This window comes from Dichotomopilus funicola (genome assembly GCF_033296635.1).
Source record: "Dichotomopilus funicola strain CBS 141.50 unplaced genomic scaffold C8A04scaffold_34, whole genome shotgun sequence".
NCBI lineage: Eukaryota > Fungi > Ascomycota > Sordariomycetes > Sordariales > Chaetomiaceae > Dichotomopilus > Dichotomopilus funicola.
In genome coordinates, this window is record NW_026944055.1 from 337699 (window position 1) to 353808 (window position 16110).

Here is a 16110-nt window from a genome sequence, read left to right on the forward strand (position 1 = left end):
GTGGTGGATGCGATCGTCCCCCGCAAGCCGAATGAACGCAAATCTGGATCTGCCCCTCCCTCCTTGCTTTGTATCCTCCGGGAGCAACTACGACGACTTGGAATGGCGAAGCTCAAGAATGGGCGCGGGGAATGAGGCACTGGCGGTGAGACTGGTCTCTCTGTCGTCGGGAAAAGAGTGCAACGCAGAAACCGACTGTCGAGGTGGGAGGGAGGGAGTTGGCAAGTGATCTGGCGAGGCACGGATCCTGACGATGTTTGGCCGAGTCCCTGTCTTGCAGCATAAAACAGCGGCGTCAGGCTGCCTCAAGGCTAACAGCTCTGAAAATTGCCCCACTTGTTGGAGGAATCGCGCTCTGGCTTTCTGTTGGAAAAGGAGGGGCAGTGCACGGACCATCATCATACCGAAAATGAACTAACTGCTTGGCTCGTTGGACAAGCCTGGGGCTCCAATCCGCAAGCTGCGACGTCGAGCTCCGCCAAATTCTAGATTTCACGGCACGCCCACCGCGACACGTCACGAACCGCGCATAATCACCTCCGTTCTAATCTCCAACCCCCCAAGACACTCCGCAATGACTGGAAGAGGTGGTGGCGGCGGTCGCCGTGTTCTTTTGCCCCCAATCAACTTTCTCTTCCGTCTCCTGCAACAGCGCACGACGGTCCAGATTTGGCTGTACGAGCAGTTATCGATTCGGATAGTTGGAACTATTCGGGTAGGTTATCCGTTCACTCCCAGAGAGAGTCAACTACTGACGAGTCATAGGGGTTCGATGAGTTTATGAATCTTGTTGTGAGTGATACTACGAGAAACGAAGGGACTAAATTTCGTCTGACTTGGTTTCCTAGATCGACGACGCGGTTGAGGTCAAACAGATTTCCAAGACAAACGATACCGAGACAAGGCGACCATTGGGGGTATGTCAAAATGCGGATTATGCGAGGGACAATAGCTGACGTGATGGGTGTAGCAAATTCTACTGAAGGGCGACAACGTTTCTCTCATTCAAAGCGTGTCCGGATGAACCCAACGAACGAGTTTTTACGTACGGCGGAAACTTAATATGATTCTTCGATTTCCAGAACGCCTCGAATAGGACAAAAAAACTACGGAAAGGGATACCAGGGGGTGGAGAACAGTGGAATAGGCGCATGGGAACTATGGTGTTGGATCAATCTGTGTTATTTGCAGGAGCAAGCGGGCCCTGGACGTCGCCATTCCCGAGGATCAGGCCGTCCAGAGGTTTATCCAGGGGTCCAACAGGTACCTCCCCTTCAGATGGAGATAGGAACTGCTCGGAAAGAGCTAAGCCGAGAAGCAATACAGGAGAATCCTGCTGCCCAAGCGAGCCCGCTTTGAGCCCATGCCGAAAAAGAAAATAATCATAAAAGCCCTTCCCATGGCCGAGACGCCTGATGACCCCGTCATCGGGGTGGGTATCGAAAGCGACCCCAGGCATAAGGACAAGATCGAGCAGCGTGCTGTCCGAGTGCGGGGCGTCTGGTCCACCGAACACACGCCGCCGCTCTGCGACAGTGTTGGGGTCGACGCTCGGGATGCCCCATTTGTCTAGCTCGAGAGCTTCGTAGTCGGCAAGGTCTTTCAAGCGGACCATGTCCATCACCCGGGCTGGTAGGCCGGGCGCCTGGACCATGTTCTTGTGAAGATAGGGGATGAACACCTCCTTGCCCGCCTTCAGCGCGTCCCGGACAATGGCATCCGTTTGGATCTCGCCCGTGGGCATGGACAAGAAGATGCTGACCCTTTTAGCATTCACGTAGGCACTCTGTGACCTAAGCGTGTCGAACACCGTCGAGCCTGATGCAAGTGCGTTTAGCGCCGCTTCATGTGAGATATTGCGCGGTTTGCCATACTCTGCGTCATGATGGATTCCTGAGGTATAGCTTTGAGCTTGTCTTTCATGGTGGCCCGGAGGTGCCGTTTTGCCACCTGGAGCGCGCCCATTGTGTCCTCTTCTGCTGCGAGATCAGACATGAGGCGGGATGCGATGCTGGTGCGTTCAAAGTTGGAACTCGAGTGACTGCTGTGCGGAGTAACTCTGAGTCGGAGGATTTCCGATTCCTCTCGCTTGACTGACCCCTGCAAGAAGTCAAGAAATCGGCGCTGCGGGAAAGTGGGCGCGGAGTGCCGAATCCCAATCGGGCAATCAAGGGAATGTCGTCAGCCTGCGTTTTGCCTTTGGCACCCGGGGCTGTTGAGTGTTAGGGTTTCAATGCGCCGAAGGGTTTGATCTATAAACCAATTTGACACAACGAGATAGATGGCTTTGTGTTTTGGTGTGTTTGTCAAGTGAATATCTGGTCCATCAGGAACTGGACCTCCTGCGAACGGACTGTCGTGTCGTCGATTGGAGGCGACAAGGGTGGTGTGGGGCATGTGGGCCTGACCCAGAGGGTCGGTGACAGCATGAGAGCATCCCGCATCTGCATCTCAGCTTGTTAATGAACTTAGAATGACATCCAATTTTGAAGTTCAAGTGTACACTACACTACGATAAGGAAAAACACCACCAATAATCTGCACTAGTTGTGTAGTATTGTTGGGCCATAACCAATAAGATCATCTTTGTCCTCCTCTGTCTCCGATGCTGTCTTGGAATTCCGTGTCCGTAACCTCAACCATCGATGTCCTGGTTGGCCGATAACTTTTAAAACCTTCAGCTTGTGACTTCCGCGTCACACACGGACCCATGAGATCCCGCACATTAGCCCAATTCCTGAGCGCCTCTACCTGCACCGTCGAGCTTTTTCCAGGAGGGGAAGGCGCTCAATGGCGCCTTCACGAGCCACCTTCGCTATTAAAAAGCATCGTGGCCGACAACTTGAGTCGGGCCTGACGATTCCACTACAATCCCTGAGCTCCGGACCCGCACCCGCACCCGCAAATCGCCCCACGTCGGAACAACTTGTCCCAGCGATTGCCGCCCCTCAGAGTCCTCCTAACCCCCACTCTCCCGACATCAGAGAGCGGAACGAGTGGAAGGTCGGGGAGATTCTACTCCCGCCACACGATCAGGTCGGGCGTCAAGGCTCTGACTCCCATGGCCACGGGCCCGAGGCGACAGTGCCACCGGCTGACCAGACCGACATTGATCGGGAACCTGACCCTATGAGCAAGAACCTCCCGCCCTTGCGCTCAGCCGCGGGCTTCAGCAGCCCCTCATATGGCGCCGTTACACCCCGACCCCTAGCGGGTGGGATTCCCGATGAAGAGAACACGGTTTCACTTCCCCAGTCCCGGAAGAGCTCGAACTCTAGCCGGAACTCATTTGGAGGGTCTGGGGTGAGGCGTCGTCGTGATGGTTCCCAGCGCAGGTCGCCGAGTTCACGACGGACGCCGAGACAGTCAGAGGAATTGGTCGGTTCGACGACCATTGGCGGCCTAGAAGGCCGGTTCGGCACCACAGAGACATCACTCCTCAATAACCTATACAAGGAACCAGAGGTTAATGAGGACGATGATGAGGAGTCCTACATCTGCGACTCGGACATAGACGACGATGAGGATCCGCCAGACAACTCGCCCTATGCGCAAGTCCGGGCCTCTGTCTCCCCGACCGATAACACGACCCTTTCGATAAACACCCCCCGGATGTGGACGCTTTCCATACTCTTCTCCATTCTAGGATCCTCAACAAATTTGTTCTTTTCGCTCCGATACCCAAGTGTTGCGATCACCCCTGTTATAGCACTGTTGATGGTCCACCCTCTTGGTCTCTTATGGGACTATCTTTTGAAAAGGTCCGACGACCCGCCGGAAAACTTTGTCGACGGATTTCGAAGCCACAGCCCTTCGACCCCCGCATCGGATTGCCGCGACCACTCCCTTTCTACCGGACGAAGAGGCACCCTCGGTCGGGTGCGGCTATGGCTGGCGCAGGGCCGATGGAACGAGAAAGAGCACAGCTGTGTTTATGTGAGCAGCAATGTCTCATTCGGATTTGCCTTTGCAACGGACGTCATTGTTGAGCAGACGCAATTTTACAAGCAGGAAGTTGGTATCGTGTACCAGCTGCTGCTCACCATTTCCACACAGGTTTTGGGGTATACCTTTGCCGGACTTACAAGGCGGTTTTTGGTGCGCCCAAGCGGCATGATTTGGCCTGGGACGCTCATGTCAGCAGCGATGTTCACAACATTGCACAAGGAGGAGAACAAGGAAGCCGATGGCTGGAAGATTAGCAGGTGGAAATTCTTCTATGCTGTTTGGTTGGGGGCATTTCTCTTTTACTTTTTGCCGGGACTTCTGATGCCTGCGCTGAGCTTTTTCAATGTGGTGACTTGGTTCGCGCCCAACAATGTTGTCGTCTCCAACCTGTTTGGCGTGGTTTCGGGATTGGGATTGTTCCCCCTTACATTTGACTGGGCTCAGGTCGCCTACATTGGCTCGCCGTTGCTTACCCCATTCTGGGCAGCCATGAATGTCGTCGGCGGCTTGGTGGTGGTCATGTGGATCGTGGCGCCCATTGCATACTACAGCAACTGGCTCTACTCATCGTACATGCCGATTCTATCGGCAGCCGTGTTCGACAACACCGGCAAGGTGTACGACGTGAGCAAGATCCTGACCGAGAACTTCATGTTTGACCGAGAAGCCTACTCCCAGTACAGTCGTGTCTTCCTGCCCATCACGTACGTTCTCAGCTACGGCGTGCAGTTTGCCGGGCTGGCAGCGCTCATAACACACACCGTCTGTTGGCATGGACAGGACATTTGGACGCAGTGGAAACGGTCCCTGGAGGAAACCTCGGAAGAGCAAAAGGGATCGTACCAGCCGGTGTCTGCCCCGGGGCCGGAGCCCGCGAGGTCCACGAATGGGCACGGGCAAACGGGCAACAACACTGCTTCTGTCAGCGCCGACAACTTGATGAGCCGCGAGGATGTCCACAACCGCTTGATGCGGAGGTACAAGGATGCGCCGATGGTGTGGTATTTGCTCACATTTGTCTCGATGACGGCGATTGGCATTTTTGTCGTCGAGTAGTAAGCATACACCCATCCCACCTCTAACCTCACCTAACACTATTCTGAAATCGGCACGTACTGACTACCTAACCACTTAGCTACCCCATTCATCTCCCCTGGTACGGCCTCATCCTCGCCCTCGGCATCTGTGCCGTCCTCTTCATCCCCATCGGCATCATCATGGCCGTAACCAACCAACATTCCTCCATCTACCTCATCTGCCAACTGATCGCCGGCATCCTCTTCCCCGGCCGGCCCGTCGCCAACATGGTCTTCGTCACCTACGGCTACATCTCTTCGGCCCAAGGCATCAAATTCGCCGCCGACCTCAAACTCGGCCACTACATGAAAATCCCCCCGCGCATCCTCTTCACCATCCAAGTCGTAGCCACCACCATCTCCTCCATCACCCAAATCGCCGTCCTCAACTGGATGTTCACCAACATCCCCGGCCTGTGCACACCGCAGGCCATCAACGGCTTCACCTGCCCCATCGCCCGCGTCCACTTCAACGGCTCCACCCTCTGGGGCGTCGTCGGCCCCAGCGAGTTCTTCGGCCCCGGCGCGACGTACCGCCCCTTAATCTGGGCCTTCGCCGTCGGCGCGGTCTTACCCATCCCGCTATGGGTCTACGCCCGCCACCGCAAGGACTCACTAGTCCGCAAGATCAACTTGCCCGTGTTGTTCGGCTCGCTGGGGTGGATCCCGCCCGCGACGGGGCTTAATTTCTCCGTTTGGGCCCTGGTCTGCTACTTGTTCAATTACCTGATCAAGCGGCGCGCGCCGGCGTGGTGGGCCAAGTACACGATGACGCTGAGCGCGGCGTTGGATTCAGGGCTCGCGGTGGGGATTGTAGTGGTGTTCTTTGGGTTTGTGTATACAGGTGTGATGAAGGGGTTTAGTTGGTGGGGGACAGAGGTTTATAAGCAAGGGTGCGATTGGCAGGCGTGTGCGTACCGAGAGGTGCCTGAGGGAGGTAGGTTTGGACCGGATGTGTGGTGAGGGGATAATTGACGAGGTGGTGGGTAAAGCTGTGTTTTAAGGGATACTTCGTCTACATATAATTATGGCGATGTGGGGGGTTGGATTTGTTTTCCATTGCATTGGATGGCGTTTACTCATGGTTGGCAAAATGAAAAGAGACCTGAAGGCATTGGAAAGGCCGGGAACATCTAGAGGTTTATTTGCCAGATCATACGGGCGCCATATAAGTTGTCTAAATACACCATGATATAGTACTATCATATCTCGGTATGCTTCACTGATCTTGCGATTCAAACGTCCCTAAAGATGGTTATCGCCTGAGGGAGGCCTGATGTACGTCGTCAACATTGTGTATAGGTATCAAAGAGAATTCTGGTACTCGGTATTCAAGGCTCACAGTCTCAACACCATACCAGTTGACCTGATCATCCTGATTCAAAACAATTTGTATACTTGAATTGCTCGCTTATGCACAACCTATAAAACCCCTAAACCTTGCACATAGAAAGTAGCTGATACAACAAAGAAAAAAAACCATGGTGGGTGCCCCAATGAGTGTAGTGTGGTGTAATATGTGATGATGATGTGCGTCGAGCGGAGTGTTGTAGTTGTGGTGTATGGTGAATTTGTGTTGAGGTTCACCCAATTGGACCAGCCATCCCACGATTCCGCAGCTACTGCTGCCCCTTCTTCCCAATCACCGATTTTAGCACTTCAAGATGCTCTTCCGTGACGCGAATCGCCTCCTTCAATTCCCTCTCATCCATCCTCTCCTCCCTCAGCTTCTCCTCCACTGTCCGCGGGTCGACACTCCGCTTCTTCCTCAGTGGTGGGTCTGTACCGAGCCTTTCCAACCCGGCTCGCTCCTCGATCCAGTTCCAGAGATCGCTCTCTTCCCGCCTCCACATCTCATCATATGCCGCCAGCCGCTGTGGCGCGTTGGCGTATGCTGGGTCGTGGGTGTACCGAGGTGCGCCTTGGCGGGTGCCAAAGCCGAACCAGGACGCCACGAGTAGACCAACGAGAAGGCCGTAGACGACATTGCCCGTGAGAATTGGTCCGATAATGTCGACAACCGGGCTGAGTATGGGCCGGGCTGGCTCAAACAGACCCCAATTTTGCTTAGACGAGGCCTTTGCTGTGCCCTCAACGTCGCTGGTTGGGTTCGAGGTCAATGCTGATTTGTGCTTGCGGCTACGCTTCTTGCCGCCCTTGCCTGCAGTTCCGTTCAGAGTGCTAGCTCGGACACGCGAAGAAACGGCGGCCTTGAGGCTGGCGAAGAGATCCTTGCAGTATTGTGTTTGGCCGTCATTGGCTCCCCGTTCGATGGCACCTAAGACTTGGTTAGCGGGCAATAAAAATCGGATTCTGGGTAGGCAGAAGACATACCCTTGATCCAGCTCTTGCCGGACCATTCAATGACATTATTGACTTGGATCCGGGTTCCGTTGTTTTCAGCCCAGCTCAGGCAGTATCTTGTCTTGACCACGAAGAGGTTACCGTTTGGCACATCCGGGTTTTGTGTGCTCACAAGAACGCTGACTGCCTTCTCGAGATCTAGCTGCTCCACCTGCTCTGTGACCACGCACTTTGTTTGCTTCGGTCCTATGGAAGCATTCAAAGGCTTGATGTAGGTATAGTTCCGAGTCCGGATGGCATCCGTCAAGCCCTGCTTATCCTCCATCTGCAGATCGAAACACTTTTGGTTTGTCGTAATCCATTGGCCCATCCATGCCGCCGAGGCAGGGCCAAACATCATGGTATAGATTTTGCCTAGGGGCGCGGGGATAACATCATCACCTAGGACTTTCTCGAAATGGGTCGCCGAATCACCGCAATCAGTAGGCGCATGGGTGGCAGGCCCAGGGAAATCCGTGCCGGCCGCTCCTGATGAGCCGTCCTCAGGCTTTTCGGCAGCCGCTGCCCCCCCTGAAACCTTGCGTGGAACGGCCTTTTCGTTGAGATCCGAGACAGGGGCATTGGAGACAGACCCGGCAGCTTGGCTACCATCGTCATCTTCATCCTCGTCGTACACGTCGTCTCCCTCCTCGCTCTCATCGTCGGAACCCGAGATACTATGGGTTCCGGTTACTGAGACTGCCTCAACGTCCAGCTTTTCCGTCCGGTCCCCCCCCGGTTCCTCCAGCCGAACACCGTTGAGAGAGCTCTGCAGCTGTGGGTGGCCAAGCTTCCAAATTTTGATGATGAGGTCGTAGGTAGTATCGCGGCTAGCAAACGATGCAAAAACATGCTTCGCATGTAACGTGGATATTTCGAGGCCGTTCTTGAACACGAGGGCCGTGCTGCGCTTTTCGACCGCAACGATCTCGTCAAAGCTCATCACAAGGGTGGTGACCCAACCAAGGATGTTGCTACTGAAACACAAATGGCCTTCGGATACGTACAAACGGCCGTGGGCGAGAATTTCCCGCTGGAGGGCGCAGCTATAGTCCTCAATTAGGTAGTCGTCGTCGGGCACGCTCTTGAAGAGCACGTGGAAGTCGCGATTGCGCTTCTTGTTGGCGACGGCGAACCCCGTCAACTTCGGAGTGCCGGTAGTTGGGTTAGCGAGAGAGGAATTGGCGGCCGCAATAGCGGCGCCTATCGTGCTAGTAGCCGTCGTCCCATGTGTGGCAATGCTGCTTCCACGGTTCCTACGATGGCCAATAGCACTGCGGATGCTACCGCTGCGGTGGACGCCGGGTTTGTCTTCGTACACGCTCCCGGCCGGTGTTGTCCGTTCGCCAGGGCCGGCGGCTTCCTGGACCGACCGCGGCCGCGAGCCATTGGCGTCGTCGAGGAGGTCGACGCCTGCCGCGTGGGGGTCTAGAGGGGCGGACTCGGATCTCCCTCGTGTATCGACATCCGCGAAACGGGACACGACGGGGCTCGGTGCAGTGCTAGGTGGCTCGACTATGCCAAGGTGGCTAAGACTAAGATCACCCATGCCGAGTGTCTTGACAGCTGGCTCCTTTGGTTCGGTAGAGGGCCGGTGCGAAGCCACTGATTCCACTTCAACCGAGTCTGCTGCTTCCCTTTCTCCTTGCTCTTTTACTGGTGTAGCCTTGCCCTTGGGAGGGCCTTGGGCGAGTGCGGGAATCGTAGTGCTGAGCTGATTGGCCGTGTTCTGGACAGCCGAAAACATGGAGGAGAGAAACGTGCTGGTCGCGTTGTTTTGCGTGGGGCCATTCTCGGGGGTGGGTGTCAGTGGTGGGGCGGCAACATTGGAGAGCTTGCTTGGGCCGGCATTGGATCCAGCCCTCCGTCTCTGGGTGATCATGGTCTCCGCGACAACCGCATCAGCGGGGCGACGGGGGCCGGGAGCCGAGGCACTGCCCGGTCGAGAATTCGTCGGGGTTGGCGGTGTGTTGACGATCACAGGCGTACCCGGATCCCCGGGGGGTGTTCGCGGCGGAAGGGTCAACGGCTCAAGCTTATGGCCCCGCGATAGACCTCGGCCGCGTGTAACAGGGGATGTGGGAGGTTGCGATTCGGGGTCGGGACCGCTTTTCGGGGCAGACGCAAGGGGTGTTTCGGTATTGCTCTCGGTTGTAGTGCTATTCGTCTCGCTCGGGGCCTTTTTCGATCGAAATACGTTCCTCAGTCGGCTCGTGGACCGCTTGGACCGGAGCTCTGGCGGGCCAAGGGTGGTCCGGTTCCGGTCGAGAGTCGGGGCCGGAGAGTCGAGACTGTCAGTACTATCCTGGGCGGACGCAAGCGACCCAACAGACTGTTCAGATGTCGTGCTTGAGGGAAGCTGCTCAGGATTATGAGCCGCTTGTATGAGGGGAGATGATGTCGTTAGGTAGCCGATCTGGGAGGGATGTGCAGAGATGGCGATCGGCCTCTGCAAGATGCTGCTGCTGAGAGAGTGTGTCGTGTCAGTTGGTGCATCAGGCCTTGGTGAGACTCTGATACTAGGAATACAAAAAAAAAACGCTGTGTTGGGACGACAAGACCGGGCGGCCGGGAATGTAACATGTAATATGGAACGAGTGAAGAAGAATAAGACGGGGGCGAGGTTGATGACGACGGCCAACGCCTGCTCAGCAGAAACGGGTTCTGGGGGAGGCGCAGACAAGTTGAGGTGGGTGTGGAGGTTTTGCAGGGAAGGTCTTGGGGGGGCTGACCCGCCTGAGCTCAAGCCGTCAGAGCTCGCTTCCAGCTGCCCTGTGCCCAGCTCGCTAGTGATGCGTTGGACCTGTGCATCACCGCAAATGGCCTTGCTGAGAGCCGGAACGAGCAATACGCGGACAGCCTAGCTCGAGCCTCGACTCCGCATTCCATCCAATGCACCGCCAAGAGGAAGCAATTGGCGAATCGGGCGAATTTGCGAGATGGAAGTGAGGAGATGGATAAATATTCGTGGAAAAGAGAGAACAGAGTTTGGAGTCCTCGCAAAAGGAACAATGAAGCTCACGTTTCTGGGCCGGAATCATCCGCGACCGGGTCGGTAACGTTGCCCTTCAGGCTGCCACGCAACGAGTTGGAATCGCTGTCCTTGGTGGTACTGCGACTAGGAATGTCGCCCTTTTGCGGCGCGATGTCATCGCTGAGGCTCGCACTATCAACGGTCGACGAACTTCTGTTGCGCCGTCGTTTTGCTGCGATAGACTTGGGGAGAAGCTTGCCAAAACCGTTGGTTTGGGTCTCCATGGTTGGCTGGCTGCGAAAAGAAAACAAAAAAGAGTTTTGCAGCGTCCGAGAGTCGTTGCGCTCAAGCCTTGTGTTGCTGCTACCTGTGAAAGTGCGATGTCATCGTCATAACGCCAAGGCCACTGTGCGAAAGGGGCTGCCTTGTCCGCAGGCAATGATGCTAATCAAAGGGAAAATTAAGGGCCTGGCTCTGGTATATGACCACCCGGTTGATGTGCAGAAACGTTAATTATGTGGTGGAGTTCTTGTGATTTTGTGAGAATATCGACCGCTTGAAGAAAAGGAGAACCCGAAACTGGATCATCGATGGCTGGGACGAGAGACTGCAACCCCCCACCATCCGGGTGTTTGATGTTGCCCGTGTGCCTCTCCTTGTTCGTCACCGGCTCCACCAGATTCGACGAGAACGTCCTGCCGTGACCCGGAATTGAGGGTGTAATGTAACCATACCTGTAACATTACACATCCCGAGGCAGGGGTTGCTGCGATAAGGCGGTATTTCGAGGCCGATAACGTTAGTTACCAGTCCGTGCGATCAGCAACACCTCGCGAGAGCTTCCCCCCACCATTGTGGACGGACTCACCGTCTTCTTAGGCGCCTTGTATGCGACCCCATTCCGGCCCGCGCCGTATTCACGATGCGATAAGCATCTTCAAAGCATGGAGACATCCCCTTTAACAAAGGTGCGTTCACCCGATTACTTACACACTGGTTGTTGGGAGGCTGACCCGTCTCCCTAGGCGCACGATCACGCCCGCGCCGCGTCACTCGCGACCCAGGCCTCTGACACCACTGTCGCCATCAACGAACATGCCCAAGCCGCCGGTGAATTTTCAAACGCCTCCAAGTCAACGAGCAGTCATGAAGCCTTACGCACCCTAAGGTTGTTGGAGCAGCACCACAAGCGACTAGCCGAGTTATTGAAGCTACCCATCAGCCCACCAACAAGCCAAACCAGCGTCGATGATATTCCAGAGGAGGACGAAAATGAGAATCAGGAACAGGAGAATGATAGTTCTACTAAGACAAAGACTGCGGGAAAAGAAATACGGCCAGCAAATCCGAGATCGTCTTCCAAACCGCCGCCCACGTTGTCACACCAGCGATATCCCGGGCGGAACCTTTCGTCTTCGATAGCTAGCAACTTGGCGTCCGCGAGAGGTATACGCGCGAGTTACAGCACACAGCCACTCAAACCCAGCGTCTCAAATGATCTGGCCCCTGGCAGTTTGGAAGTTCACCCTCGAAGGGAAGGTTCTTTGAAGGGTAAAACCCCAGATCAAGCGGACATCACACGGAAGCCAAGCTGGGTACCCCCCGTGATCCAGGAGGATGTTTCCAACGGGGTGTCAAAGCCGGAAGTGGCGAACCCAGCGCCAAGCGAGGAAGGTTTTGCTAGGTTTTACAGTACCTTTGGAAGCTTGATCAACAAACTCTCGGCACCTCTAGCATTTACCGGCTTGCCACTCGTCTCCGAGGAACCATCAGCTACCCCGGTCCCTCCACCAACAACCGAGACGCCCCAAAGGAAACCCCGAACTAAACCTTCTACCACGACAACGAACGAACCCGACCTTTCCAAAATCTACTCTCGCGCGACCCTCCGCTCCCTCGAACGCGACGGCCACAGTGCCACAGATTCCTTCTACGTCGTGCCTACCAGCGGCCACACCGCATCCTACGCCAGCATCCTCAACCACGAAAACAAGGAAAAGCGCCGGATGGCAGCATCATTCCACCGCGGCGGCGCCGACGACAACGACGACAACGAAGACGAAGACGATTTTGTCGATGCCCGCGAGTCACAAATCCCAACATCGCCGACAGGCTTCCGCAAGCGCCTGACAGGCAAAGGCCGGTCTGACAAAGAGCTACGGAATATGGTAGAGGAGCTCCATCTCGAGAACTCGAGCCTCAAGGATGTCCTGGACAAACTCAGCAAGCGCTTGCACGCGTTTGAGCTCAACTCGCAGAGTTCGCATCTCGCGTTAGCGCAGAGTCTTCGTCTTCAACGGCCCGGGTCGCCGATGTCCTCTAGCGGAGTTGGCATCGCGGCAGCAGGGCCTGGGCCTGCTGGAGTAGGAGCCGGAGCAGGAGGAGACGAGGCGCTGAAGAAACGGAATCGGGAGTTGGAGGAGCAGATGAGCGAGATGGTGAAGCGGATGGAGAGTCTAGAGAAGGATCATCTCAAGTTGCAGGTGACGCTGGAGAAGTACCGGGACCGGTGGGAGAAGCTGAAGGCGAGTGCTAAGGCGCGGAGGGAGGCGCAGGATACAACGCATGAGGGGGAGTCTAAGAGGTGATGGGGTGGTATAGTGCTTATTACTGGGTAGAGTGCGCGATGAATTTATACCTGTTTATACATGCCAAACCACAAGGTCACACATCCAGGTGTATGAGCATATTTTGGTGCTATGGTGACTTTTAAAATCTTTAAAATTCATAAGTTCGGTGGAACCACCGACCAAAATCCATTTGCCGCAAAACCGTCTCCTAGGTTGCCACACAACCACACTAGCATTGGGCAACAAGGCGGAAATAACTGCCCAACCGAATACCTAGTGTCTGAGTGGCCTCATGGAAGATAAAGTAAACTACTCAGGAATGGAGCACGGGCGCAAGAAACACACATTTATTTTCTCGGTTATTTAGCCCCTGAGCACGAATACCCCTGAAGTAAACAAACAGCCCCTTTAGGTACTGATTTGGTTCAACATGGAGTCCAAGTCAAAAGTTGGTGTTTTTACTCATTTAGAAGCGAGTTGATTAGTCTTTGTGAATCTGTGGATGGGGTGATGGTTGTAGGCTCACCAGATTTGAGGCGGACATATTCTTATAGCGGTAGCTCAGAACACGCGCGTCTACGCGTCTCACGCGTTGAGGCCGTAGATTTCAAGTTGGCAGTTACGGATTATCTATTTCGGAAAAGGCACAACGTGATCTTAGATCGGAGTTCAGCCTATCGAGGTTTCGTCTTTCATGAATAGAAGTTTGTGCCCGGAGCAATATGGGCAACACTGGTTTTGTTGTGTTGTTCGTGCCCCTTGCCCTGCCCAGGTCGTCTGTACTCTCAAAGACTTGATTTCTTTGCTGCCAACCATCGTGGGATCTCACCAACATTGGTGTTTATGACTACTTGTTAACTCTTTACCGAGTGGGGGCCATAAAAGCCAGTTCTCACCCAGCCAAGTAAGAGTGGTATAGGACCATGGTGCTTAGCCAAAGTTTTGTTGTTTATCCCCCCTTGATATGCCCCCCCCTTCACAACACCAAGCTCTGGCGGCGTTATCGCTGTAACCGGTCTTGCCAACTACCTCAACACCGTTGTTCAGCAACAGATACTCGCACTGGTCGCGCTCAAGGAGGTCACGTTACCCAGGCAGCCTTGAGAATTTGATCTTGATCCTCCTTCCAAGCCCTTCCTTTTCCTCCCTGCCCACAAACTTTTCTTCCCACTCCCACACACTTTGACCCCGCGACCGACTTTACGACCGACTTTACATACTACAAATCTCGGTATCGTGTGGTCTTACGCCCGTTTTTCTTTTTGTGGAAAACTAGCGGAGATCGCCCGTTTTCTTTCTTGTTATCTTTCTCGTTACGAGAAGAGACTGCCCGGTTTTCTTTTTGTGAGAAATGATCAGGGAACGCCCGGTTTCATTTTCATGGAAAACGAGCGGAGATTCTCCGATTGTCCGTTCTTCTTTTTGTGAATAACGAGAAGAGGAACTCCTCCGGCTTTCTTTTCAACAACAAGAAGAACGATTCCTGCGGCTTTCTGTTAACAACAGAAAGAAAGACAAAGCTCGCTCTCAACCTCTTACGCCCAATTTCCTTTGACAAGAAACTGTAAGCCAGCATTGTATTCGCTTGATTCTTTACTTACGAGTAACAACTAACCATTCCCCCTATACAAACAGACCAACCAACAACAACAACCATGGTACGCCGTGGACTCCGCGACAGCTCCATGAGACGGGTACCAGGCCGGTACCAAGAAGACTTTGGGCCGTCGCGTGCCGACCGGCCATTGTACATGCACCCGGATGTGCCGTTCAACCCTGATCTGGTGCCGCACTGTGCCCACCCGAGCTTGCCGCTCAACCACCCGGAGCTGGGGCCGTCGGAGGCCTATCGTCTTGCGTTGAGGGCGGCTGCTGCGGCTAGGGGTGGGGCAGGTGAGGGTGGTGCCGGTGATGGTGAAGATGGTGAGAGTGAGGAGAGTGAGAGTGGGAGTGAGAGTGGGAGTGAGAGTGGTGAGGAAGAGGAGGGCGAGGATGATAGTTCTCGTTCGGACCAGGTTGTTGGCAGCAGCCTGGAAGAGATGATTGACGACATGTCAATCACGGAGGAGCGGCCAGCTGCTGCTGCTATGGCAGTGGCTGCTGCCGCACCCCCGGCCATCACCCCCGACCCTCGGCCGACTAATGCCTGGCCGAACGACCAAGATGCCGACCCGGCCCGAGTGGCCAAGACTGCGGTGTTTCCTCCTCGGCAGGAGGACGCCGGCGAGCTGCCGAATCATGGCGGCCCGGACGTGGGGCGAAAGGAGGTATGTTTATTTTTGATTCTCGTTGTTTGTTTTTTGGTTTCCCTTCACGGTCTCCGGCGTCTTTCCGGTCATCACCCGCTTTTCGTTTACCGGTCTCGGTCGGTTTTCTTGGTCGTATCGGTCGTTTCGGGTCGTTATTCTTCGTCACGACATACGATTTCGCCGGATACGACCGCCGTCGAAATACGGAAAGCAGAACCGTCGCGACAGCGTCGTCGAAACGCAAATTATCCGCAAAACACGACTCAATTCACAACTCGATTCACGAACGAGAATTAGAGAACAGCAAAGTCGGAATAAACAACAATCGGCCGTAGTGACAGACCATGAACCGTCGAAGAAAAAACGCCCGAGAAAGACCCCCCACACACATTTCGAATGACGACACAATCATTACCACCCATTCTCCCAATTACACTCAGAAAAACGAAGAAAGAACTATCTCACTGACCATCTCCCCCCAATAGATTCCCCAACAACCCCCCTCCTCCTCCCCCGCGCCGCAATGGTCCTCCCTCCCCCCGGGCGTCCAATACGCCATAATAGCCGACATGACACGTTCGGTCCCTCTCTCCGTCGCCGTCGCCGCCCTCCATCTCTCCCGGGCCGACCTCGCGGCCCTCCTCAACCTCATCGCTGAGGAGCGGCGTAAGAACCACCAGCACAGCGCTCTGCTGTCTGGAGGTGGTGGTCTCGGTTCTGGTCCTCTGCTGGCGCTGCCAGAGCCGGAGGTGTTGCGTGCCCTGGCGCCGGTGACCGAGGGCCTGGCGGCCAGGGAGGTGCGTCGGGGAAGGGCGTTTTTGGTGTCGGTGGGTTTGGGGGATGTCGCGGGGGGTTTGGGCTGGTGGGTTGGGGTTGGTGGGACGTATCGGCCCGTGAGGGTTGATGCGGCGTGTCGGAGGGAGGTGAGGAGGGAGGAGGAGGAGGAGGAG

At 55.2% G+C, this 16110-nt stretch overlaps 6 protein-coding genes across 6 annotated transcripts; 4 read left to right on the forward strand and 2 right to left on the reverse strand.

Moving 5' to 3' along the window:
* Window positions 1–574: 574 nt before the first annotated feature.
* On the forward strand, window positions 575–1024 carry C8A04DRAFT_37571 (small nuclear ribonucleoprotein E; the record flags this gene model as incomplete). Its single annotated transcript, XM_062783924.1, has 4 exons — window positions 575–715; window positions 766–792; window positions 849–917; window positions 971–1024. The coding sequence occupies 4 exons, from the start codon at window positions 575–577 to the stop codon at window positions 1022–1024; spliced, it is 291 nt and encodes a 96-aa protein (XP_062636750.1).
* A 147-nt stretch (window positions 1025–1171) lies between these two features.
* On the reverse strand, window positions 1172–1965 carry C8A04DRAFT_29024 (uncharacterized protein; the record flags this gene model as incomplete). Its single annotated transcript, XM_062780858.1, has 2 exons — window positions 1172–1818; window positions 1875–1965. 2 exons carry the CDS (start codon window positions 1963–1965, stop codon window positions 1172–1174), a joined length of 738 nt encoding a protein of 245 aa, XP_062636751.1.
* Window positions 1966–2790: 825 nt separating this feature from the next.
* C8A04DRAFT_12444 (OPT oligopeptide transporter protein-domain-containing protein) lies at window positions 2791–5987 on the forward strand (the record flags this gene model as incomplete). The annotated part of the gene is made up of 2 exons (XM_062777343.1): window positions 2791–5003; window positions 5084–5987. The coding sequence occupies 2 exons, from the start codon at window positions 2791–2793 to the stop codon at window positions 5985–5987; spliced, it is 3117 nt and encodes a 1038-aa protein (XP_062636752.1).
* Window positions 5988–6643: 656 nt separating this feature from the next.
* Window positions 6644–10625, reverse strand: C8A04DRAFT_29026 (uncharacterized protein; the record flags this gene model as incomplete). Its single annotated transcript, XM_062780859.1, has 3 exons — window positions 6644–7302; window positions 7359–9832; window positions 10390–10625. 3 exons carry the CDS (start codon window positions 10623–10625, stop codon window positions 6644–6646), a joined length of 3369 nt encoding a protein of 1122 aa, XP_062636753.1.
* A 660-nt stretch (window positions 10626–11285) lies between these two features.
* C8A04DRAFT_29027 (uncharacterized protein) lies at window positions 11286–12929 on the forward strand (the record flags this gene model as incomplete). The annotated part of the gene is made up of 2 exons (XM_062780860.1): window positions 11286–11309; window positions 11367–12929. 2 exons carry the CDS (start codon window positions 11286–11288, stop codon window positions 12927–12929), a joined length of 1587 nt encoding a protein of 528 aa, XP_062636754.1.
* A 1637-nt stretch (window positions 12930–14566) lies between these two features.
* C8A04DRAFT_29028 (uncharacterized protein) lies at window positions 14567–16083 on the forward strand (the record flags this gene model as incomplete). Its single annotated transcript, XM_062780861.1, has 2 exons — window positions 14567–15178; window positions 15646–16083. Coding segments are annotated over 2 exons (1050 nt in total), but the record flags the coding sequence as incomplete, so codon positions are not given.
* Window positions 16084–16110: the final 27 nt, after the last annotated feature.